This window comes from Pristiophorus japonicus, chromosome 3 (genome assembly GCF_044704955.1).
Source record: "Pristiophorus japonicus isolate sPriJap1 chromosome 3, sPriJap1.hap1, whole genome shotgun sequence".
NCBI classification, from domain to species: Eukaryota; Metazoa; Chordata; class Chondrichthyes; family Pristiophoridae; genus Pristiophorus; species Pristiophorus japonicus.
In genome coordinates, this window is record NC_091979.1 from 307,518,931 (window position 1) to 307,543,561 (window position 24,631).

Genomic DNA, 24,631 nt, shown 5'->3' on the forward strand with positions numbered 1-24,631 from the left:
ACCAATCAAAATGCAGTATTCTCATTGATAAAAATGGGAACTCCGTTTGTACGAGTTCTCACTGTACTATCAATGAGAATAACCCCCTAAAACACCGAAACACAATATAATTAATAAATTAAAACATTTCACATATTTAAAATTAAATGAAGTTAAATGTAATTAAAGGTTTAAAAAAAAATGTTTTTGTAATTTAAAAAAAAAAAAATGTGTTTCAATAGGGCTAAAAATGGACGTGCTTATTTGTACTGCCTAAATGGCCACCATGGCATACAAACAAAAGAGTGCACTAACAAATAGGGTCCAGGTAAGAAAAAATTGCGATAAGACAAATAGGGCTATAGTACAAAATAATGTTACGATGTCTAATAATGTTAAAAAGAAAAATCTAAAAGCATTGTATCTGAATGCACGAAGCATCTAGACGAATAAACAGCACAAATAGATGTAAACAGATACGATGTAGTTGCAATTATGGAGACATGGTTGCAGGGTGACCAGGGTTGGGAACTGAATATCCAAGGATATTCGATATTTTGGAAGGACAGGCAAAAAGGAAGAGCGGGTGGTGTGGTGTTGTTAGTAAAGGATGAAATCAGAGCAATAGTGAGAAAGGATATTGGCTCAGAAAATCAAGATGTAGAATCAGTCTGGGTAGAGCTAAGGAGCACCAAGGGGCAGAAAACATTGGTGGGAGTTGTCTATAGGCCTCCAAACAGTACTGTAGTGTAGGTGACTTTAATCGACATTATGGGCCCAAGTTTCCACATGATTTGCGCCTGATTTTTAGGAGCAACTGGTGGAGAACGGACTATCTTAGAAATCGCAATTCTCCACATTTTTTTTTCTGCAGTTCCAGTCAGGTAGAACAGTTCTACTTTGGAACAGAATTTTTTCTTCAAAAGGGGGCGTGTCCGACCACTGACGCCTGATTTCAAAGTTTCCACAGTGAAAACGTACTCCAAACTAAAGTAGAATGGAGCAAGTGAAGATTTTTGGAGAACTGAAAAAACCTGTTCTACACATTAAAAAATCAGGCGCAGGTTACAAATTAGGCGTCCAGAACGAGGTGGGGGGGGGGGGGGGAAGTCATTAAATTCTATAATAAATCCTTATTTATACTTATACAAATAAATCCAACCTGAATAAACATTTTTAAGCAAAGAAAAGATTAAATAAACCATCTTCCTACCTGTGTGAAAGTGCTTCAGGCAGGCCTTTCGGGACCGAAGGCTGCCGGCCCGTCCCCAGCACCAGATTTACAGGTAGGTGGCGTTGGGTTGGGTCGGGGGGGGGGGGGGGCGGGGGGGAAGGGGAAAGGGAGAGAGAGGGAGGGAGGGAGAGAGGGAGGAAAGAGAGGGAGAGGGAGAGAGGGAGGGAGGGAGGGGTCAGGTCGGATCCAGTCTGGGAGCGGGAGTCGGGTCGGGTCCAGTGGGGCGCGGGTGTCGGGTCTGGTCCGGAGGCAGGGGGGGAGCGGGTGTCGGGTCTGGTCGGGGGGGGGAGAAGAGAGCAGGAGCTGGCCGTGGGAGGAGCCTTATTCACGCAGCCCCAGTGAGGCCATTGGGCCAGGGCTAGGGGCTGCGTGCTTCGGGCCCCTCCCACAGTTCGGCGCCTGCAGCTACTGCACTTGCGTGCCGACTGTAGCGCGCATGTGCAGAGGTCCTGGCACTGTTTTCAGCGCAGGGACCTGGCTCCGCCCCCCCCACAGCTCGTGCTGGCTGCGCCGAGGGCCAGAGGACCTGCAAGTAGGAGGAGAATACCGAGGATTTTTTTAGGCACACTTTGTGGCGCGAAAAACGGGCATCCAGGTCGGGACTGCGCCGTTCTAGGCGCGTGTGGAAACTTGGGGCCCATAGACTGGCCAAACCAAATTAGTAATAAAACTGTGGAAGATGAATTCCTGGAGTGTTTTCGAGATGGTTTTTTAGACCAGTATGTTGAGGAGCCTACTAGGGAACAGGCTATCCTAGATTGGGTATTGTGTAATGAGAAGGGGTTAATTAACAGTCTTGTTGTGCGGGGAAGAGTGACCATAATATTATTGAATTCTTTATTAAGATGGAAAATGAAGTCGTCCAATCCGAAACTAGGGTCCTAAATCTAAACAAAAGAAACTATGAAGGTATGAGGAATGAATTGGCTATGATAGATTGGGAAGATTCATTAAAAGGCATGACGGTGGATAGGCAATGGCTAATATTTAAGGAACGAATGCATGAATTGCAACAGTTATACATTCCTTTCTGGCGTAAAAACTTATTTAAATGGTGATGGCTTGGGAAGTGTCGATGTGTAGAAGAACCTGGGTGTCCTTGTACACCAGTCATTGAAAGCAAACATGCAGGTGCAGCAAGCAGTTAGGAAGGCAAATGGTATGTTGGCCTTCATTGCAAGAGGATTTGAGTACAGGAGCAAGAATGTCTTACTACAGTTATACAGGGTCTTGGTGAGACCACACCTGGAGTATTGTGTGCAGTTTTGGTCTCCTTACCCAAGAAAGAATATACTTGCCATGGAGGAAGTGCAGCGAAGGTTCACCAGACTGACTGATGGCAGGACTGTCGTATGAGGAGAGATTGGGTTGACTAGGCCTGTATTCACTAGAGTTTAGATGAATGAGAGGGGATCTCATTGAAACGTATAAAATTCTGACTGGGTTGGATAGACTGGATGCAGGGAGGATGTTTCCCTGGCTGGGAAGTCTAGAACAAGGGGTCACAGTCTCAGGATACGGGGTAGGAAATTTGGGACCGAGATGAGGAAAAATGTTTTCACTCAGAGGATGGTGAACCTGTGGAATTCTCTACCACAGAAGGCTGTGGAGGCCAAGTCACTGAATATATTTAAGGGGATAGATCGATTTCTAGACACAAAAGGTATCAAGGGGTATGGGAAAAAGCGGGAATATGGTGTTGAGATAGAGGATCAGCCATGATCGTTTTGAATGGCGGTGCAGACTTGAAGGGCCGAATGGCCTACTACTGCTCCGATTTTCTATGAAATATACCCAATTACCCCCTTCCCTTTAACCCCGCTTCACCTGAAGATTATACTTAGTTAGTCTCGACTCCCTGTGTGGAACACCATGGAAAACTGACCAACACAAATTATTTCTATCACCTGTATATCGATATTACTGTCTGAAACAACACTTCTGATGCGAAAGAGGAAACAAAAGTCCTGATATTAACCAAACCCTACCAGTGGGAACAGGGCAGGCTCAGGTCAGATGCCTGTTTTACTCTCGATATGAATGGGGATGAAATCAGACAGAGTATAAAATGGCCACCCGACCCCTAACCGAGAGGAGGAGAAACTTCTTCACTAGAGAATTGTGAACCTGTGGAATTCGCTACCACAAAGTTGTTGAGGCCAGTTCGTTAGATATATTCAAAAGGGAGTTAGATGTGGCCCTTACGGCTAAAGGTATCAAGGGGTATGGAGAGAAAGCAGGAATGGGGTACTGAAGTTGCATGATCAGCCATAATCATATTGAATGGTGGTGCAGGCTCAAAGTGCCGAATGGCCTACTCCTGCACCTATTTTCTCTGTTTCTAACAAGCCCCATTCCTGCTGGGCGGGTTCAGGTAAAATTGGGCTAAAGCCTTGTGGAATTTGCATCTGGCATGAGACCTCCTTAATGGCTATGACAATTTATAAACAACAAGCTCCATTTCTGCCCGGAGACAAACTAGCACACGTTATCATTTAACAGGCTGGAAGAAGCAACGAGGCAAATGTAGATCAGACTGTGTTCACAGCTCCCCCTCCCATCTCAGTCTTCCAAATCCAGCAGGTATTCTCCAGCCAGTATTGAACTCTGTGCTTTACCCTAGGGCTCAAGGATAAAGGAGATTCAAGAGTAATATTTAAAAATACAATTGGCGAGCTAAAAATTGAAATCAAAAATTTAATTTTTTTTTTATATGGATCCCTGCGTCAGTTATACTTTATTTAAAATAAAGTTTACAATAATTGAGTAAATTACTACTCTTGTAAAATGTGCTCATTAAAAGGTACAACTTGTGCCCCAGAATGCAAACATTTTGACACGTTATCCAATGTTCCAGTAGTGCTAGTTGATTTGCAGCTAGTAGACTACCACAAGTTCCACAGTGGAATTTGTAAGCAAGGCCATACTCGAGTATGGAGTATCCTTTAGAGATGGGGCCCAGAGTATCAATAGACTAAGGAGCTGCACCAAGGAATAATGCCTTTATAAATCACGTCAACCCCAGCCCATCCTTTACTCACTCAGGAAGAATTGCGTCTCCGATTCTTGGCCAGACAATACTACAAATGGAGTACGAGGCACTCGATTAGCCAATATCAACACGTCTTAATATTCTCAAGAATGCAAATTCAGAGATTCATAGAAACATAGAAATTAGGTGCAGGAGCAGGCCATTCGGCCCTTCGAGCCTGCACCGCCATTCAATAAGATCATGGTTTTAACCTTTCAACCTTTCCTGCTTTCTCTCCATACCCCTTGATCCCTTTGGCCGTAAGAGCCATATCTAACTCCCTTTTGAATATATCTAACGAACTGGCCTCAACAACTCTCTGCGGCAGGGAATCCCACACGTTAACCACTCTGAGTGAAGACGTTTCTCCTCATCTCGGTCTTAAACGGCTTACCCCTTATTCTTACTGTGACACCTGGTTCTGGAACTCCCCAGCAACGGGAACATTCTACCTGCCTCTAACCTGTCCAATCCCGTCAGAATTTTATATGTTTCTTTGAGATCCCCTCTCATTCTTCTAAACTCCAGTGGATACAAGCCCAATTGATCCAGTCTTTCTTCATATGTCAGTCCTGCCATCCCTGGAATCAGTCTGGTGAACCTTCGCTGTTCTCCCTCAATAGCAAGAACGTCCTTCCTCAGATTAGGAGACCAAAACTGAACACAATATTCCAGGTGTGGCCTCACCAAGGCTCTGTACAACTGCAGTAAGAGCTCCCTGCTCCTATACTCAAATCCTCTAGCTATTTGCCTTCTTCACCGCCTGCTGTACCTGCATGACTGATGTACCATGACACCCAGGTCTCGCTGCACCTCCCCTTTTCCTAATCTGTCACCATTCAGATAATATTCTGTCTTCCTGTTTTTGCCACCAAAGTGGATAACCTCACATTTATCCACATTATACTGCATCTGCCATGCATTTGCCCACTCACCTAACTTGTCCAAGTCACCCTGCAGCCTCTTAGCATCCTCCTCACAGCTCACACCACCACCCAGCTTAGTGTCATCTGCAAACTTGGAGATATTACATTCAATTTCTTCATCTAAATCATTGATGTATATTGTAAATAGCTGGGGTCCCAGCACTAAACCCTACGGCACCCCACTAGTAACTGCCTGCCATTCTGAAAAGGACCCGTTTATTCCGACTCTCTGCTTCCTGTCTGCCAACCAGTTCTCTATCCACATCAATACATTACCCCCAATACCATGTGCTTTAGTTTTGTACACTAATCTCGTGTGGAATCTTGTCAAAAGCCTTTTGTAAGTCCAGATTCACCACATCCACTGGTTCTCCCTTGTCCACTCTACTAGTTACATCCTCAAAAAATTCTAGAAGATTTGTCAAGCATGATTTCCCTTTCATAAATCCATGCTGACATGGACCGATCCTGTCACTGCTTTCCAAATGCGCTGCTATTTCATCCTTAATAATTGATTCCAACATTTTCCCCACCACCGATGTCAGGCTAACCAGTCTACAATTCCCCGTTTTCTCTCTCCCTCCTTTTTAAAAAAGTGTTACATTAGCTACCCTCCAGTCCATAGGAACTGATCCAGAGTCAATAGAATGTTGGAAAATGATCACCAATGCATCCACTATTTCTAGGGCCAATTCCTTAAGTACTCAGGGATGCAGCCTATCAGGCCCTGGGGATTTATCGGCTCTCAATCCCATCAATTTCCCTAACACAATTTCCTGACTAATAAGAATTTCATTCAGTTCCTCCTTTTCGCTAGACCCTCGAACCCCTCGTATTTCCGGAAGGTTATTTGTGTCTTCCTTAGTGATGACAGATCCAAAGTCTTCCTTAGTGAAGGCAGATCCAAAGTCCCATCAACTCGGCAATTGAAAATTGTTTCATCTCATTAAAGAACCAACAATCATCCAACCAAAAAAATTAAACCTCTCAAAAATAATTACACTTCAGTAATACACAAGTAATAAAGAAAGCCCTATTACAAGGACTTTTTGAGTCAACATATAGTTTGACTAAAGATACATTAGCTTTAAAGACTTTCTATGGTCTGCCAGTAAGAATATTATTGGAGGCAGTTATGATTCAGGCTCCCTCCCCCAACACCTTCATATTTGTTCACAGTTCAAGCTCTTTAGAATCAAAACTTGGATTGTTATTCTTCACTGTGCAAGTGTTAGTGTCCCCAGGTTTAGCACTGATCACCCAATAACAGCATATTGCTCACTGGATAATACTTGGGTTGCTACTGTGTTGTACGGTCATCTCAGAAGGCAGGCAGACTGACTAAACTATTTAGGTAGATTTATTTACAGGTTAAATAGACAGAAACAAAAATACACAGCACAATGCTAAACAGTATGATGCCCGGTCTTACACAATATATGTATTGGTCTGTCTGGTTCAAGAACAAGTATAAAAAGCTGGAAATCCTTGCAGTTCATTTCAGCAAGTTCTTAGTAACAGTGCTTCATGCTCACTGGATTGCTCCTGGAGTTCCTATTCATACTCTCCGTGAAGAGACCCAGAAAATTTATAGCCCACAGTCTTTCTTGGGGTTATACGGTGTCTTTTTCTTTGACAACCAAATTATTTTTTCTCAGCAGTTAGGCAATCTAAACGTAAACCATTTTTTAAACACTTTGGCTGGACATGTCGTGAACGGAGGTTTCCAAATGGTACAATCGTCCTTTTGACACCTGACAGCAGTTGGAAAACACAACTCTCTCTGTGCACCTGGAAAGGAATGACATGAAGTACCCCTGGTATTTCAAAGATTTTATAATTTGATTAACTTGGAATTAAAGGCTTACTAGAGCTTTGAACCAGACACATTGTGGTGTTCCAAACAAACACTTAGACTCCATCATAAGGCGACCACAACCTAATATACTGAAATGTATCCATGCTCAGAATAAAAGCACTTGCCTCAGTAGTTTGTTGCTGAATGTTGTACTCCGCCCAGAACAATTAGAAGCACTTAAGTGTTGGGAGAAATGCCACTGACCCAAACAATGTCTCTCACCTTACCTGCACGTCACAAACTAATGTACTACAGGTGCAGCGTCCAAAACCCGGAGTTCCAGAATCCGGACCGATTGGTGGCAGGGTCGTCCGGAATCCATAGAATGCTCCAGAATCCGGACCGTGCCGACAGCGAGGTGTCGCCGCCACCCGACCTCGGGGCCTCCTCGCCCGAACACCTCCTCTGCGATGGGACCCCGCCCGAACACCTCCTCTGCGATGAGACCCCGCCCGAACACCTCCTCTGCGATGGGACCCCGCCCGAACACCTCCTCTGCGATGGGACCGCCCGAACACCTCCTCCGCGATGGGACCGCCCGAACACCTCCTCCGCGGCGGGGCCCCGTCCAAACACCTCCTCCGCGATGGGACCCCGCCCGAACACCTCCTCCGCGATGGGACCGCCCGAACACCTCCTCTGCGATGGGACCGCCCGAACACCTCCTCTGCGATGGGACCACCCGAACACCTCCTCTGCGGCGGGGCCCTGCCCGAACACCTCCTCCGCGATGGGACCGCCCGAACACCTCCTCCGCGATGGGACCGTCCGAACACCTCCTCTGCGATGGGACCGCCCGAACACCTCCTCTGCGGCGGGGCCCTGCCCGAACACCTCCTCCGCGATGGGACCGCCCGAACACCTCCTCCGCGATGGGACCGCCCGAACACCTCCTCCGCGATGGGACCGCCCGAACACCTCCTCTGCGGAGGGGCCCCGCAAAACGCAAATTCCGGAACGGCCTCGGTCCCAAGGGTTCCAGATTCAGGACGCTGACCCTGTACTTTAAATGGGGGGGGGGGGGGGGGGGGGAGGGTTTCAGGTATGCCATCACAAAATGCTGTTAGCAAAATCTTTTGCCGCAGTAATCTGACTAATCAGGAATTTCATTACATTTAGGGCTTTTAAGTGACTGAACCTTGAAGCAAAGGATCCAGGAAAGCCATTGGCTTAGCTTTCTGCATTCTTCACATTGATTCAGGCTCATCGAATGCTGTGGCATCCTCCATTTCAAACTGTAGCCCTGCAGATGACAGTCAGCCTGAGTTAGATGCAAAGTCATGGTGGAATTACCGAGAGCCCCAGTTATGATCATTAGTGAAACCTTCTTGCAACTCAAACATTTTACACGGGCCATTCAGCTCAACCAGTGCGAGCCGGCATTTATGCTCCACTCGAGCCTCCCGTCTTTGCTCATCTAATTATCAGCATAACCCTCTATTCCCTTCTCCCTCATATGTTTATCTAGCCTCCCCTTAAATGTATCCAAACTATTCACCTCAACTTCTCCCTGTGGTAGCAAGTTCCACATTCTCACCAGAAAACAGTAAGAGAACTCCCCCCTCAAGGTCGGTGATTTCCGATAACTACAATATTTTACAAATTCAATTGAAAACTCCTGATTAGAGGCTAGATTTTGGAGCAAGGTAGAAATTTTAATTAGCATAATATTTTACCAAGACTTGAGGCAGCCGAATTCATTTAACACCCCCACTTCATACACATTTCTTTAGATTGGTCCTGAAAGGCATTGGAGCTGCTGGAAATGTATTCATTGCAACATTTTTGAGGAAGCAAAGTTTTACTAATCAATTTCACAAAGTTTCAACTTTTCCATCACCACAAATAGACATTCACTCCTTGCCTTCGAACTCGTTGGACAAGACTAGGTTTGGACGTTCCTGGAAATGTTCTGAATGCACTCCTGGTTGGTCAGTGGAAGCCAGTTGAGCAAGTCATGTGCCAGTTCTGTTTCTCTCTGTCCACTCCCCTTTTGTATTCCCTCCAAAAAGGCAAAAAGCTTGACTTCCATTTGGCAGTCAATTTAATCACCTGACCAAACAGCTGAACATAAGAAATAGGAGCAGGGGTAGGCCATACGGCCCCTCGAGCCTGCTCCGCCATTTAATTAGATCATGGCTGATCTGATCTTGGCCTCAAGTTCACCTTCCTGCCTGCTCCCCATAACCCTCGACTCCCTTATCGTTCAAGAACCTGTCTATCTCAACCTTGAATATATTCAAATGACCCAGCCTCCACAGCTCTCTGGGGTAGAGAATTCCAAAGATTCACGACCTTCCGAGAGAAGAAATTCCTCCTCATCTCCGTCTTAAATGGGTGAACCCTTATTCTGAAACGATGCCCCCTAGTAATAGATTCCCCTCACGAGGGGCAACATCCGCTCAGCAACTACCCTGTCCAGCCCCCTCAGAATCTTATATGTTTCAATAAGATCACCTCTCATTTTTCTAAACTCCAATGAGTACAGGCCCAACCTGCTCAACCTTTCCTCATAAGACAACCTCTTCATCCCACCTTAAATGAGACCAAAACTGTACGCAGTACTCCAGGCATGGTCTCACCAACATACAGTTGTAGCAAGACCTCCCTACTTTTATACTCTATCCCCCTTGCAATAAAGGCCAACATTCCATTTGCCTTCTTAATTACTTGCTGTACCTGCATACTCACTTTTTGTGTTTCCCGTACGAAGACATCCAGATCCCTCTGTACCGCAGCATTCTGTAATCTCTCCATTTAAATAATAATTTGCTTTTCTATTCTTCCTACCAAAGTGGATAATCTCACATTTTCCCACATTATACTCCATCGGCCAAATTTTTGCCCACTCACTTAACCTATCTATATCCCTTTGCAGACTCTGTGTCCTCCTCACAACTTACTTTCTCACCTATCTTCGTATTGTCAGCAAATTTGGCTACAGTACACTCGGTCTCCTCATCCAAGTCATTAATATAGATTGCAAATAGTTGAGGTCCCAGCACGGATTCCTGTGGCACCCCACTAGTTACAGTTTGCCAACCTGAAAATGATCCATTTATCCCAACTCTCTGTTTTCTGTTAGTTAACCAATCCTCTATCCATATTACCCCCAACCCTGTGAACTTTTATCTTGTGCAGTAACCTTTTATGTGACACCTTAGTGAATGCCTTTTGGAAATCCAAATACACTACATCTACTGGTTCGCTTTTATCTACCCTGATCGTTACATGCTCAAAGAACTCTAATAAATTTGTCAAACACGATTTCCCTTTCATAAAGCCATGCTGACTCTGCTTGATTGTATTACGATTTTCTAAATGTCCTGCTACTACTTCCATAATAATGGATTCCAGCATTTCCCAATGACAGAGTTTAGGCTAACCGGCCTATAGTTTCCTACTTTCTGTCTGCCTCCTTTCTTGAATAGGGCCATTACATTTGCAAACAACTTTGAATGACAGACAACTCCAGGACAAGCGACCCTCTAGTTGGCATAAAGTTCCCACCTTCATGAGTTGCATGTAATTAATGCAGATGTTAAACATTAATTGAAAGGACACTCAATGTTTTGCACATGGCAATTTCGGTCATGGCAGTAGAGTTTACGGGCTACAGGTTTTTGTCTACCACAATACATCAACTTTTTGCACTCACTAAACAATTTAGTCATCACCCTGATGCTGGCGAGAAGCTGTTTAATGGACACTATAGGTTTTTCTTCACTGCTGGTAATTCTGAAGTACTATGACCAGAAAGATTCCCAGATCTGCATTATTTTGGAAATGTTTGTTAAATACTTGCACTCTTTTTTGTAATTTATCAACTTTTCTGGGCTATAAGTGGGGAAATGGAAAACTTCCCATTTCAGCCACTTTGCTTGAGACAAGAGCAACACCCCACGGTGCCACAGTGATATTTTTCCCAATTTCCCGCGCCAATTGTCCTTAAACCCGCCTGAATAACTCAGTTTGTGAGAAATAAGGAACAGATTTGTGCTGTAAGCCCCTGGCTACTAGGGAGTGGACCGAGACTGCACAGATTCATTTCACACAGAAGCCTTACAACCAGCAGATAGGAGGCGGCTTCGGTCAGGACTGAATTTGAACCCAGGTTGCAGATGTAAAAAGGCCAATCTTTAGCCCACAGTTTAATTAGTCTACTTAATAAAGAGAGGGAGGGGTAGGAGCAGGGGGAGAAGAGAGAATAAAAAACAGGAAAGGTAGTATAGAGTAAAAAATGACGGGACATTGAGCTGGAGTAGAAACATGGAGTCCGTTGGCAAATTAAAATGAGGGAATTACTGTGTAACGGCCACATTTATGCACCAACAAAAGTCACTCCTACCTGTTTCTGTGTATCAGACAGCCGCTGCCACTCATCCTGCAGGTTTTTCAATTTTGCCTAAAAATACAAATTTTTAGGATTTTATCAGAGCTTATGAACATTTTCCTGATTTGTAATCAGGACAAACAAAAAAAAGACTGAATACAACTAACATGTACAGCACTGGATAGGAGTCCCGCTCAAATAACATAGATTTGTTTTAAGAAGAAATTGCTAACTCTCAAAGTCTGAATATCCAGTTCAAAAAGGTCACAGGGCAACATTCCCAAGCTACCCATCACACTAAACCCAACAATTCACATCTGGATCCACCTTCCACCACTGAAAATGTTTTAAATGCATATAATTACATTACTTATACAGCAGAATAAGCAACTTATAAAAGATTAGAGAATGCGCTAAACTGATCAACATAAAAGTTACTGTTTTATTTAAACCAATCTGAGAAGATACAAAGCTTTGAAATGAAGGACAATTGCTCAATCTTATGCGAGGGCAATAATGATGTACTGGGATTGGGGTCTCACCGAGTCACACGTCATATTTGACCCAAGCATCATCATCATAGGCAGTCCCTCGGAATCGAGGAAGACTTGCTTCCACTCCTGAAGTGAGTCCTTAGATGGCTGAACAGTCCAATACGAGAGCCACAGTCCCTGTCACAGGTGGGACAGACAGGCATTGAGGGAAGGGGTGGGTGGGACTGGTTTGCCGCATGCTCTTACCGCTGCCTGCGCTCAATTTCTGCACGCTCTTGGCGACGAGACTCGAGGTGCCAAGCGCCCTCCCGGATGCACTTCCTCCACTTAGGGCGGTCTTGGGCCAGGGACTCCCAGTTGTTGGTGGGGATGCGCCACACTTTACCAGGGAGGCTTTGAGGGTGTCCTCGTAGCGTTTCCGCTGCCCACCTTTGGCTCGTTTGCCGTGAGGGAGCTCAGAGTAGAGCGCTTGCTACATTGGCGGAATGGAAGTCTCTAGAAAGATTCTACACGTTGGGCCTCAAATTCCGGTCGGAGGCTTCCTTTGGACGAACGCCTCCGACCCGAGAATTTTTAGGAATTTACCTTGTGGTCCCGGAGGTGCCTGTGATTCCAGTGGGGTAGCCTTCCCTTCCTGATCTTCAATGCGCGCTCCCGTCATCCAGGTTCGGACGCAGAAGGTGCAATCACGTGTGACTGCTCAACCAATCAGGTACAGTATTCTCATTATTAGCAATGGGAACTCCGTATCTACAAGTTCTTATTGCTATTAATGAGAAAAAAAACACACTAAACACAACATAAAAAAATAAAAAATACAGCTCACATTAAAATTAATTGAAATTAAAGTTCATTAAATGTTTTAGAAAAAAAAAAATTTTTTGGATTTTTGTTTAAAATGTTTTAATAGGGTTTAAAATGAACTTACCTTAGCGGACAGGGTTTTTAAACATAAAACTGTGTTTTTAATTTTTATTTTTGTGTGTTTTAAAACTCTTACACTGCTTTTAGCAGGCGCAAGAGTTTTAAGGACATTCACTGGGCAAGAGTTGGGCAAATAGCCCAAGTCTCGCCCACTTGAATGTCCTGGCTGCGGGGATGGGTACGATCGGTCAAGCCAGTTTTTAGCGCATGTGCATTGCGCGCCGAAAACCGGATTTTGCGGGGTTTTGTCGGGTTCGTACATATTCCGTAGGGACCCGGCTAGGCCGGAACTTTAGCCCCAATGAATTTGGGCAACCTCAACCCAGTTCCTTTTGAATGCAAAATCATAGCATAAAACTGCCCTAATTTGACATTCAAGAAAAGTGGCCTTAAAAATGGTGTTTTAAAACATACTGAACCATGGGAAACCCTAACGAGCAAATAGGAGAATTCTGGGAGCTGCAGGCAGACGTCTTAGAACAAAGGACACTTGCAATTAGTGGCTAGTTCCAAATTAATGAATCATCATCATAGGCAGTCCCTCGAAATCGAGGAAGACTTGCTTCCACTCCCAAAGTTAGTTCTTTGATGGCTGAACAGTCCGATACGAGAGCCACAGACCCTGTTACAGGTGGGACAGACATTCGTCGGGGGAAGGGGTCGGTGGGGCTGGTTTGCCGCGTGCTCCTTCCGCTGCCCGAGCTTGGCCTCTTCACGCTCTTTGCGTTGAGACTCGAAGAGCTCAACGCCCTCCCGAATGGATTTCTCCACTTTCTCGGGCGGTCTGCGGCCAGCGTCTCCCAGGTGTCAGTGGTGATGTCGCACTTTACCAGGGAGGCTTTGAGGGTGTCCTTGTAACGTTTCCGCTGTCCTCCTTTGGCATGTTTGCAATGAAGGAGCTCCACATAAAGCATTTGCTTAGGGAGTCTCGTATCTGGCATGTGAACTATGTGGCCTGCCCAGTGAAGCTGATCGAGTGTGGTCAGTGCTTCAATACTGGGGATGTTAGTCTGGTCGAGGACACTGATGTTGGTGTGCCTGTCCTCCAGGGGATTTGCAGGATCTTGCGGAGACATCATTGGTAATATATCTCCAGTGACTTGAGGTGCCTTCTATACATTGCCCGTGCCTCAGATCCATCCAGGAGGGCCTGTATTACTGCAGCCCTGTAGACCATGATCCTTGTGGTAGATTTGAGGGCCTGGTCTTCAAACACTCTTTTCCGCAGACAGCCGAAGGCTGCGCTGGCGCACTGGAGGCTATGCTGAATCTCCGCATCAATGTCTGCCTTGTTGATTAGAAGCTCCTGAGATATGGGAAATGGTCCACGTTGTCCAGGGCCGTGCCGTGGATCTTGATGATTGGAGGGCAGTGCTGTGCGGCGGTGACAGGCTGGTGAAGGACCTTTGTCTTACGGATGTGAAGCGTAAGGCCCATGCTTTCATATGCCTCAGTGAATACATTGACTATATCCTGGAGGTCAGCCTCAGAATGTGCGCAGACACAGGCGTCGTCCACATACTGCAGCTCAACGACAGAGATTGGGGCTATCTTGGACCTGGCCTGGAGGCGGCGTAGGTTAAACAGCTTCCCACTGGTTCTGTAGTTTAGTTCCACTCCAGCGGGGAGCTTGTTGACTGTGAGGTGGAGCAGGGCGGCGAGGAAGATTGAGAAGATGGTTGGAGCGATGACGCAGCCCTGTTTGACCCCGGTCCGGACGTGATTTGGGTCTGTGATGGATCCGTTGGTAAGGATCACGGTCTGCATGTCGTCGTGAAGCAGGCGAAGGATGCTGACAAATGTTTGGGGGCATCCGAAACGGAGGAGGACGCTCCATAGACCCTCATGGTTGACAGTGTCAAAGGCCTTTGTAAGATCGAAAAAGGCCATGTATAAGGGCTGGCGCTGCTCCCTTCATTTTTCCTGCAGCTGTCGCGCTGCAAAAATCATGTCCGTTGTGCCCCGTAGGGGATGAAATCCACACTGCGACTCCGGGCGGAGCTCCTCGGCCACAGGGAGAAGACGGTTGAGGAGGACGCTAGTGGTTACCATTTGGGTAGACCAAGGTTGCCAAGGTCATAAACCTACAGATTTCAGATAGATTAAACTGTCTGGGTGAAAAAAAGCAATACCTGGGAATTGCCCAAAGGAAATTTTATTTGGTAATTTTATTTGGTGTTGTCCAGTTTATCATTATTTAAGGCAGGAAAGTAAAAGGAGTTTAGCGGCTCATGAGCAAGCCTGGTTCCCATCAAATAATTGAAATTTGCTCATTAGAAGTCCTTGTCTGTTTAAGGTGACTGACACACAAAGGTCAATCCTTCAATAAAATGCTATCTTGTTTGGGCAAACATCAAAATAGTTGAAATGGGTTCCTTCTGTGCGAAATTAAGTACCGGTATATACAAAATTGTGCTTTTGAGACCCAAACCAGAAAAAAATGAATTCTGCATATTAGAATTTAACAAGCTCGTCTTCAAAGTGGAGAAGGTGTGCAGACTGAAATTTGGAGGTTTAGGCAATTTAATTTGATAAGAGCAAACACTTAAATTTATCACTAAGAATAGGAGTAGATAGAGAATAGGGTTCAGACATAGTCCTGAAATGAGGAAGGGTTCTATTCCCCAGTGCTGATATCCACTGCCTTAGTAAACATTAAAAAATGGCATAGAAGCATAGAAAAATAGGTATAGGAGTCGGCCATTCGGCCCTTCGAGCCTTCACCGCCATTCAATATGATCATGGCTGATCATTCCTTCAGTACACCTTTCCTGCTTTCTCTCCATACCCCTTGATCCCTTTAGCCGCAAGAGCCATATCTAACTCCCTCTTGAATATATCCAGTGAACTGGCATCAACAACTCTCTGCGGCAGGGAATTCCACAGGTTAACAATTCTCTGAGTGAAGAAGTTTCTTCTCATCTCAGTCCTAAATGGCCTACCCCTTATCCTAAGACTATTTCCCCTGGTTCTGAACTTCCCCAACATCGGGAACATTCTTCCCGCATCTAACCTGTCCAGTCTCGTCAGAATCTTATATGTTTCTATGAGATCCCCTCTCATCCTTCTAAGCTCCAGTGAATAAAGGCCCAGTTGATCCAGTCTCTCCTCATATGACAGCCCAGCCATCCCTGGAATCAGTCTGGTGAACCTTCACTGCACTCCCTCAATAGCAAGGACGTCCTTCCTCAGATTAAGAGACCAAAACTGAACACAATATTCTAGGTGAGGCCTCACTAAGGCCCTGCACAACTGCAGTAAGACCTCCCTGCTTCTATACTCAAATCCCCTAGCTATGAAGGCTAACATACCATTTGCCTTCTTTACCACCTGCTGTACCTGCGTGCCCACTTTCAGTGACTGATGAACCATGACACCCAGGTCTCGTTGCAACTCCCCTTTTCCTAGTCTGCCGCCATTCAGATAATATTCTGCCTTTGTGTTTTTTCCCCCAAAATGGATAACCTCACATTTATCCACATTATACTGCATCTGCCATGCATTTGCCCAATCACCTAACCTGTCCAAGTCACCCTGCAGCCTCTTAGCATCCTCCTCACAGCTCACACCGCCACCCAGTTTAGTGTCATCGGCAAACTTGGAGATATTACACTCGATTCCTTCATCCAAATCGTTAATGTATATTGTAAAGAGCTGGGGTCCCAGCACTGAGTCCTGTGGCACTCCACTAGTCACTGCCTGCCATTCTGAAAAGGATCCGTTTATCCCGACTCTCTGCTTCCTGTCTGCCAACCAGTTCTCTATCCACGTCAATATATTACCCCCAATACCATGTGCTTTGATTTTGCACAACAGTCTCTTGTCAATAGCCTTCTGAAAGTCCAAATACACCACATCCACTGGTTCTCCCTTGTCCATTCTACTAGTTACATCCTCAAAAAATTCCAGAAGATTCATCAAGCATGATTTCCCTTTCATAAATCCATGCTGACTTGGTCCGATCCTGTCACCGCTTTCCAAATGTGCTGCTATTTCGTCCTTCATGATCGATTCCAACATTTTCCCCACTACTGATGTCAGGCTAACCGGTCTATAATTACCCGTTTTCTCTCTCTCTCCTTTTTTTAAAAAGTGGTGTTACATTAGCTACCCTCCAGTCCATGGGAACTGACCCAGAGTCGATAGACTGTTGAAAAATGATCACCAATGCATCCACTATTTCTAGGGCCACTTCCTTGAGCACTCTGGGATGCAGACCATCAGACCCTGAGGATTTATCGGCCTTCAATCCCTTCAATTTCCCCAACACAATTTCCCACCTAATAAGGATATCCTTCAGTTCCTCCTTCTCACTAGACCCACTGTCGCCTAGTACCTTCGGAAGGTTATTTGTATCTTCCTTCGTGAAGACAAAACCGAAGTATTGGTTCAATTGGTCTGCCATTTCTTTGTTCCCCATTATAATTTCACCTGACTCCGACTGCAAGGGACCTACATTTGTCTTTACTAATCTTTTTCTCTTCACATATTCATAGAAGCTTTTGCAGTCAGTTTTTATATTCACTGCAAGCTTCCTCTCGTACTCTATTTTCCCCCTCTTAATTAAAGCCTCAAGTCCTCCTCTATTGAATTCAAAATTTCTCCCAGTCCTCAGTTTCATATATTTTACCTACCTTCATATAACTTCAAAGCAGCTTGATCTAAAATAGAATCAAAATACATCTCTGTATCATGCATCCACATTCCAACTCTCAAACAGTACTGAATGGTATCACTTTCACTTATAAATCTTTTTCTGAAGCTACACTCTTCATTATGTACCATTTTTCTTAAGATCATCTTACACTGATGTACATTAAGGTTACAATTTCACAGTTACTTATGGGGCCATATCATAACTGCTACAAGTGAGCAAAAAGACAATTACCTATCTGGGCAACATTAATGCTCTTCTGATCGCTATGCCTTTAGAAATAAATGCAACATCAAAGTAGACGAGCCAAGATGATTGAACGGTACAGCACTGAAATTGGCACTATATTTTTAATCCTGATATTAATGGGAGTTGGGGGGTTGTAACCTGTAACAATAGTGTTTTAAACAACTATTTGTTCACCATTATAATAAATATTGCTTTGTCAGTTTTACCTGTGAAGTTGCACCTTTGGCATCATCAAAGTTTTCGGCCATGAAGATATTGAAAGCCGTCCGGGGTCGTTTAGGCTTCCCCAACATAGTAAGCTTCTACAGGCAACAAAAATGAGTTAAAAGTGAGTAACAGTTCGTCAGCACCGTGTTTTAAACAGGTTCATGTCTCGGCCTTACTAATTTCCACAAAATATTATTGGTCACCACATTACAGGAAGGACGTGATTGCACTGGAGAGGGTACAGAGGAGATTTACGATGATGTTGTCAGGAGTGGAGAATCTTAGCTAGGAGGACAGATTGGATAGGCTGGGTTTGTTTTCCTTGGAACAGAGGAGTCTGAGGGGAGACCTCATTGAGGTGTACAAAATTATGAGGGGCCTAGATATCGTGGATAGAAAGGGCCTATTTCTCTTAGCAGAGGAGTCAACCACCAGGGGACATAAATTTAAAGTAATTGGTAGGAGGTTTAGAGGGGATTTGAGGGAAAATGTCTTCACCCAGAGGGTGGTGGGGGTCTGGAACTCTGCCTGAAAGGGTGGTCGAGGCAGAAACCCTCACCACATTTAAATAGTACTTGGATGTGCACTTGAAATGTTGTAACCTGCAGGGCTCCGGACCTAGAGCTGGAAAGTGGGATTATGCTGGATAACCTCTTGTTCGCCGGCGCGGACACAATGGGCCGAAATGGCCTCCTTCCGTGCTGTAAATTTCTATGATTCTACTGTTCAAGGGGCAGAGTTGAAATGTGACATTCCTTCATAGAGATCAAAATTGGACAATTTCTTCTCTATGATGGAAAGCGCCCAACTGGGAGCACACAAGTATCTTGCGATGTAGTCTTCAATGTGAAGAGGTGTGAAGCATCTGAATGGCTCCACTATGAACGGTCGCACTTCCGCACGTGGCCAGTTTTCCCCGCAAATGTAGTTAAAAACATAGAAACACAGAAAATAGGTGCAGGAGTAGGCCATTCGGCCCTTCGAGCCTTCACCACCATTCAATATGATCATGGCTGATCATGCAGCTTCAGTACCCCATTCCTGCTTTCTCTCCATACCCCCTGATCCCTTTAGCTATAAGGGCCACATTTAACTCCCTTTTGAATATATCTAACGAACTGGCCTCAACAACTTTCTGTGCTAGAGAATTCCACAGGTTCACAATTCTCTGGGTGAAGAGGTTTCTCCTCATCTCGGTCCTAAATGGTTTATCCCTTATCCTTAGACTGTGACCCCTGGTTCTGGACTTCCCCAACATCGGGAACATTCTTCCTGCATTTAACCTGTCTAATCCCGTCAGAATTTTATATGTTTCTATGAGATCCCCTCTCATTCTTCTAAATTCCAGTGAATATAAGCCTAGTCGATCCAGTCTTTCTTCATATGTCAGTCCTGCCATCCCAGGAATCAGTCTGGTGAACCTTCGCTGCACTCCCTCAATAGTAAGAACGTCCTTCCTCAGATTAGGAGACCAAAACTACATACAATGTTCAAGGTGTGGCCTCACCAAGGCCCTGTACAACTGGGCCTCCCTGCTCTTATACTCAAATCCTCTCGCTATGAAGGCCAACATGCCATTTGCCTTCTTCACCGCCTGCTGTACCTGCATGCCAACTTTCAATGACTGATGTACCATGGCACCCAGGTCTCGTTGCACCTCCCCTTTTCCTTATCGGTCACCATTCAGATAATACACTGCCTTCTCACATTTATCTACATTACACTGCATCTGCCATGCATTTGCCCACTCACCTAACCTGTCCAAGTCACCCTACAGCCTCTTAGCATCCTCCTCACAGCTCACACTGCCACCCAGCTTAGTGTCATCTGCAAACTTGGAGATATTACATTCAATTCCTTCGTCGAACAAAACTTCCAGATGAAGTTTCCAGTCAGTATGAAACTTGATGTACAAGTATACTCAAAATTGCTTGTTGGTTTACTCTCCAAACAGCAGCTCTGTACTCAAGAAACAATGCAGGAATTTAGGAGCCAATCCACAATAGGACTGAAACTTCTATTCCCTCCTCATTTCCTTCTCCACCGCCCTTCCCACCTGCCCATCGTCAGGCCAACTCAGCACGTCAACACTCTGCCACTCAGTCAGTCACACTTCCACTCTCCCATTAGCTGCTGCTCCAGGCTGCTATACCTTAGCAAGTATGGCCCGTTCTCTGATGCTGCCTGCCCCCGCATTCAGCTATCTGTTCTGCCTTGCTCTGCCCTCCCACTTCCAGTCAACCATTCCACTGCCTGTTTTCTGCTGTCACTGTTACTTACCATGCTTTCCCCTCACAGGGCGACTACCCTACACAGTCTGTTCTCCACTGTTTGGGCCAGGGACCTGCTTCAAGCCTTTTCTGACTTGGCTCCCCAAACTACACTCTCCTAATATAGGTAAGCACAGACAGGATATATATCTTAACTACAAACTCTACTTCCAATAACATTTAAATAGAATAAGGGGAAACAGGATGGGGCAGAGGGGAATAATAAGTGGCTGAATGGGCATGACACATTAAGGAGGTATGGGCCATGGAATTAAAGGTGAGCAAAGGCAGATATTTAGGGGTCACCTGACATTACAGCGTAAGAAGCAATGAGAACAAAGGAGGGGCAATACAGGAAGACAATCATTTCATGCAGTGAGGAGCATCAGCATGTACTGAGCGACAGCAAGATGTGTGGGCATCAAAGGACCAGAGGGGGCCATTGGAGGAACAGAGACAGGCATTACAAGGCAGAAAGTAGAGAACAATACTATGAGACAAAGAGTGTTGCTATGGAGTCAAGGGACCACAGGCAATTAGGCAGACAAGGACATTGAGGGCAAGGGTAATATTAGGAAGGGAAAAGCAATAGGGGGCCAGGATAGCCAGCAATGTGGGGAAGTTGTCTTACGAGAACGAACGAGCGGCAGATATTGGGAACCCAGCCGAGAGGGAACTTACGCAGTGAAAGGAGACAGAGCAGAGGAGAACATTGGACAGTATAATGCAAGGTGATATTACAGAACAAAAATAAACAGCGGTAGGGGCCAACAATTGGAAACAAAGCTCAACAGGAATGGTCAAAGGAAAGGGACACGAAAGGGAGGGGGAAGATCGACAGAGAAATGGCAACACAGTGTACAAATGGAGCACCGAAGGACGGAAAGCGTACATCAGAGAAATGTGCAGACCAAAATTTACCCCCTCCTTAAGGTCCATTACCGTCTTTTCGACTGGGGGGAAACTCATCAGAACTTGCCCCCTGGGCAGGGAGCAGCAGAAACGCCCCACCCGCCCTATCGGGCACGCGCCGACTTTTACCGCCTGGCGACGACCTCTTTCCACCCTGCGAGGGAAATTGCGCGGCGCTGAGGATACCCCGCCCTATCCCGCCCCACTTCCATCCGAAGCACCGCCCCGACCGAAACTCCAACAAAAGTAACGCAAAATCTCTCGATTCTCCACCCCAAGGATTGGGGCAGAGAATAATCATTCATTTCCAACGGTGTGCCCCATTTGGGGTGGAAGGCAACTTTGGACCCCTTATATCTACATTGTTGTCCACATTCCCTGGGCTATACCAATGCCTGTAATCTACGCTATTCACAGCAAAGAAATGTCCTCCTCAGTCAAGATTCTTTCTCTCAGACGCCAAGGAAAACATTGTCAAAACGAACCCCAAATAGTGGCCACTGAGATTAGATATCAGTGAAGACTGAGGTTCAAACCAGTCTCTCTTTAACGGGCAACTCAGTGCTCCAACACTCCAACTGCAGGCTTTTCCATAACGGTTACTTTCAACAAAACTAGGTGACATACATGCATGTACCCAATACACCAGACTGTACTTCACCAGTAATTCAAATAACCGGTTCTAAAAAGATAGTTATCCAACAGCTACATTTTTGGCAATGAATACAACATCTTATTGTGCGTGGCTCAAAGTCCATAAAGCTCTGTAACTAATAGCGCACACTCACGTTTTATTGTTTGAAGTGGTTTAACACAAGGGGGGTAGAAATTGGGTCTCTGTTGTCACTTCTGTTCACACCCCGGAGGGGCGGTAAGGGCGGCGGAGACCATTTCCGGCCGGTCAGCCAGCTTCTAGCGCCCCACCAGGACACTCGGTGCCATTTTTGCGGGGACGCAGAGCAGTTACCGCCCAGGAGTGGTGAGCCGGTGTGCAGCGCCCCCTGGTGGCGACACCATTTTAACGTTTGTTCCCTGGCGAAGCTGCAGCTCCTCATTGCGTGCCCGAATGGGACCATCTGGGAAAGCGGGCGGTCGAGCACTTTCAGAAATGAACACCCGGAGGCGAGCGTGATTGTATTTAATGTTTTTATTTTTGCGATTTATGTTTATGTGACGTCAGCAAGGTATTGGGAATGTTTTTGGTGGTTTTTTTTGCTGATTTTCTTTCTCCCCCCCCCACATGGCGCTCAGAGGCCAGTTCGGGATTTTCAATTGCTCAGCCAGCCTAGCGCCTTAAAAGAACGCCTCCCTTAGCGCTCCGCTCCACACTCAGGGACCAGCTGATGAATTTTGCGGCTGGAGACTTAAACCATTTCCCGGGTCAAAATTAACCGCCCCGACACCATTAGTGCATCAAAATGGGCAGTACCAAATTTCCACCCCTAGATTTTGTAGAGAGAAAATTACTCCGTATACTAACTGATAAAATGCCAGGTATAGGGGGAGGGAGAAACTTAACACAATCACAATCACCAAGGAGGTGGTACTCGGTAAGAAAATGGGACTAAAGGCAGATCAATCCCCTGGACCTGATGGCTTGCATCCTAAGGTCTTAAGAGAAGTAACTGCAGGGATTGTGGATGCATTGGTTGTAATTTACCAACATTTCCTGGATTCTGGGGAGGTCCCAGCAGATTGGAAAACTGCAAAGGTTCACCAGACTGATTCCCGGGATGGCAGGACTGACATATAAAGAAAAACTGGATCGACTGGGCTTATATTCACTGGAATTTAGAAGAATGAGGGGATCTCATATAAACATATAAAATTCTGACTGGATTGGACGGGTTAGATGCAGGTAAGCCATTTAGAACCGAGATGAGGAGAAACTTCTTCACTCAGAGAGTTGTGAACCTGTGGAATTCTCTACCACAGAAAGTTGTTGAGGCCAGTTCATTAGACATATTCAAAAGGGAGTTAGATGTGACCCTGACAGCTAAAGGGATCAAGGGGTATGGAGAGAAGGCAGGGGTGGGGTACTGAAGTTGCATGATCAGCCATGATCATACTGAATGGTGGTGAAGGCTCGAAGGGCCGAATGGCCTACTCCTGCACCTATTTTCTAGGCAGACAAAAAGCAGGAAACTATAGACCAGTTAGCCTAACATCTGTGGTTGGGAAAATGTTGGAGTCCATTATAAAGAAGCAGTAGCAGGACATTTGGAAAAGCAAAATTAGATCAGGCAGAGTCAGCATGGAGTTATGAAGGGGAAGTCATGTTTGACAAATTTGCTGGAATTCTTTGAGGATGTAACGAACAGGGTGGATAAAGGGGAACCAGTGGATGTGGTGTATTTGGACTTCCAGAAGGCATTTGACAAGGTGCCACATAAAAGGTTACTGCACAAGATAAAAGTTCACGGGGTTGGGGGTAATATATTAGCATGGATAGAAGATTGGCTAACTAACATAAAACAGAGAGTCGGGATAAATGGTTCATTCTCAGGTTGGCAATCAGTACCTAGTGGGGTGCCGCAGGGATCAGTGTTGGGATCCCAACTATTTACAATCTATATTAACAACTTGGAAGAAGGGCCTGAGTGTAACGTAGCCAAGTTTGCTGATGATACAAAGATGGGAGAAAAAGCAATGTGTGAGGAGGACACAAAAAATCTGCAAAAAGACATAGACAGGCTAAGTCTGTGGGCAAAAATTTGGCAGATGGAGTATAATGTTGGAAAGTGTGAAGTCATGCACTTTGGCAGAAAAAAATCAAAGAGCAAGTTATTTTTTAAATGGAGAAAAATTGCAGTACAGCAGGACCTGGGGGCACTTGTGCATGAAACACAAAAGGTTAGTATGCAGGTACAGCAAATGATCAGGAAGGCCAATGGAATCTTGGCCTTTATTGCAAAGGGGATGGAGTATAAAAGCAGGGAAGTCCTGCTACAGCTATACAGGGTATTGGTGAGGCCACACCTGGAATACTGCGTGCAGTTTTGATTTCCATATTTACGAAAGGATATGCTTGCTTTGGAGGCAGTTCAGAGAAGGTTCACTAGGTTGACTCTGGAGATGATGGGATTGACTTATGAGGAAAGTTTGAATAGGTTGGACCTTTACTCATTGGAATTCAGAAGAATGAGAGATGATCTTATCGAAACGTATAAGATTATGAGGGGGCTTGACAAGGTGGATGCAGAGAGGATGTTTCCACTGATGGGGGAGACTAGAACTAGAGGGCATGATCTTAGAATAAGAGGCCGCCCATTTAAAACTGAGATAAGGAGAAATTTCTTCCCTCAGAGGGTTGTAAATCTGTGGAATTCGTGCCTCAGAGAGCTGTGGAAGCTGGGACATTGAATAAATTTAAGACAGAAATAGACAGTTTCTTAAATGATAGGGGGATAAGGGGTTAAAGGGAGTAAGCAGGAAAGTGGAGCGGAGTACATCAGATCAGATCAGTCATGATCTTATTGAATGGCGGAGCAGGCTCGAGGGGCCGCATGGCCTACTCCTGTTCCTATTTCTTATTTTATGTATCATTTTAAACTGAATAC

General features: G+C 45.4%; 1 protein-coding gene across 1 annotated transcript in view; it reads right to left on the minus strand.

Moving 5' to 3' along the window:
* Positions 1–24,631, minus strand: part of tfam (transcription factor A, mitochondrial) — a 51,744-nt gene that overhangs the window by 3,777 nt on the left and 23,336 nt on the right. The window contains exons 5-6 of the mRNA XM_070875054.1: positions 17,889–17,984; positions 11,377–11,433 (exon numbers count right to left, since the gene is read on the minus strand). Coding sequence (XP_070731155.1) covers positions 11,377–11,433; positions 17,889–17,984 — 153 coding nt within the window. The remainder of the gene's footprint in view (positions 1–11,376; positions 11,434–17,888; positions 17,985–24,631) is intronic.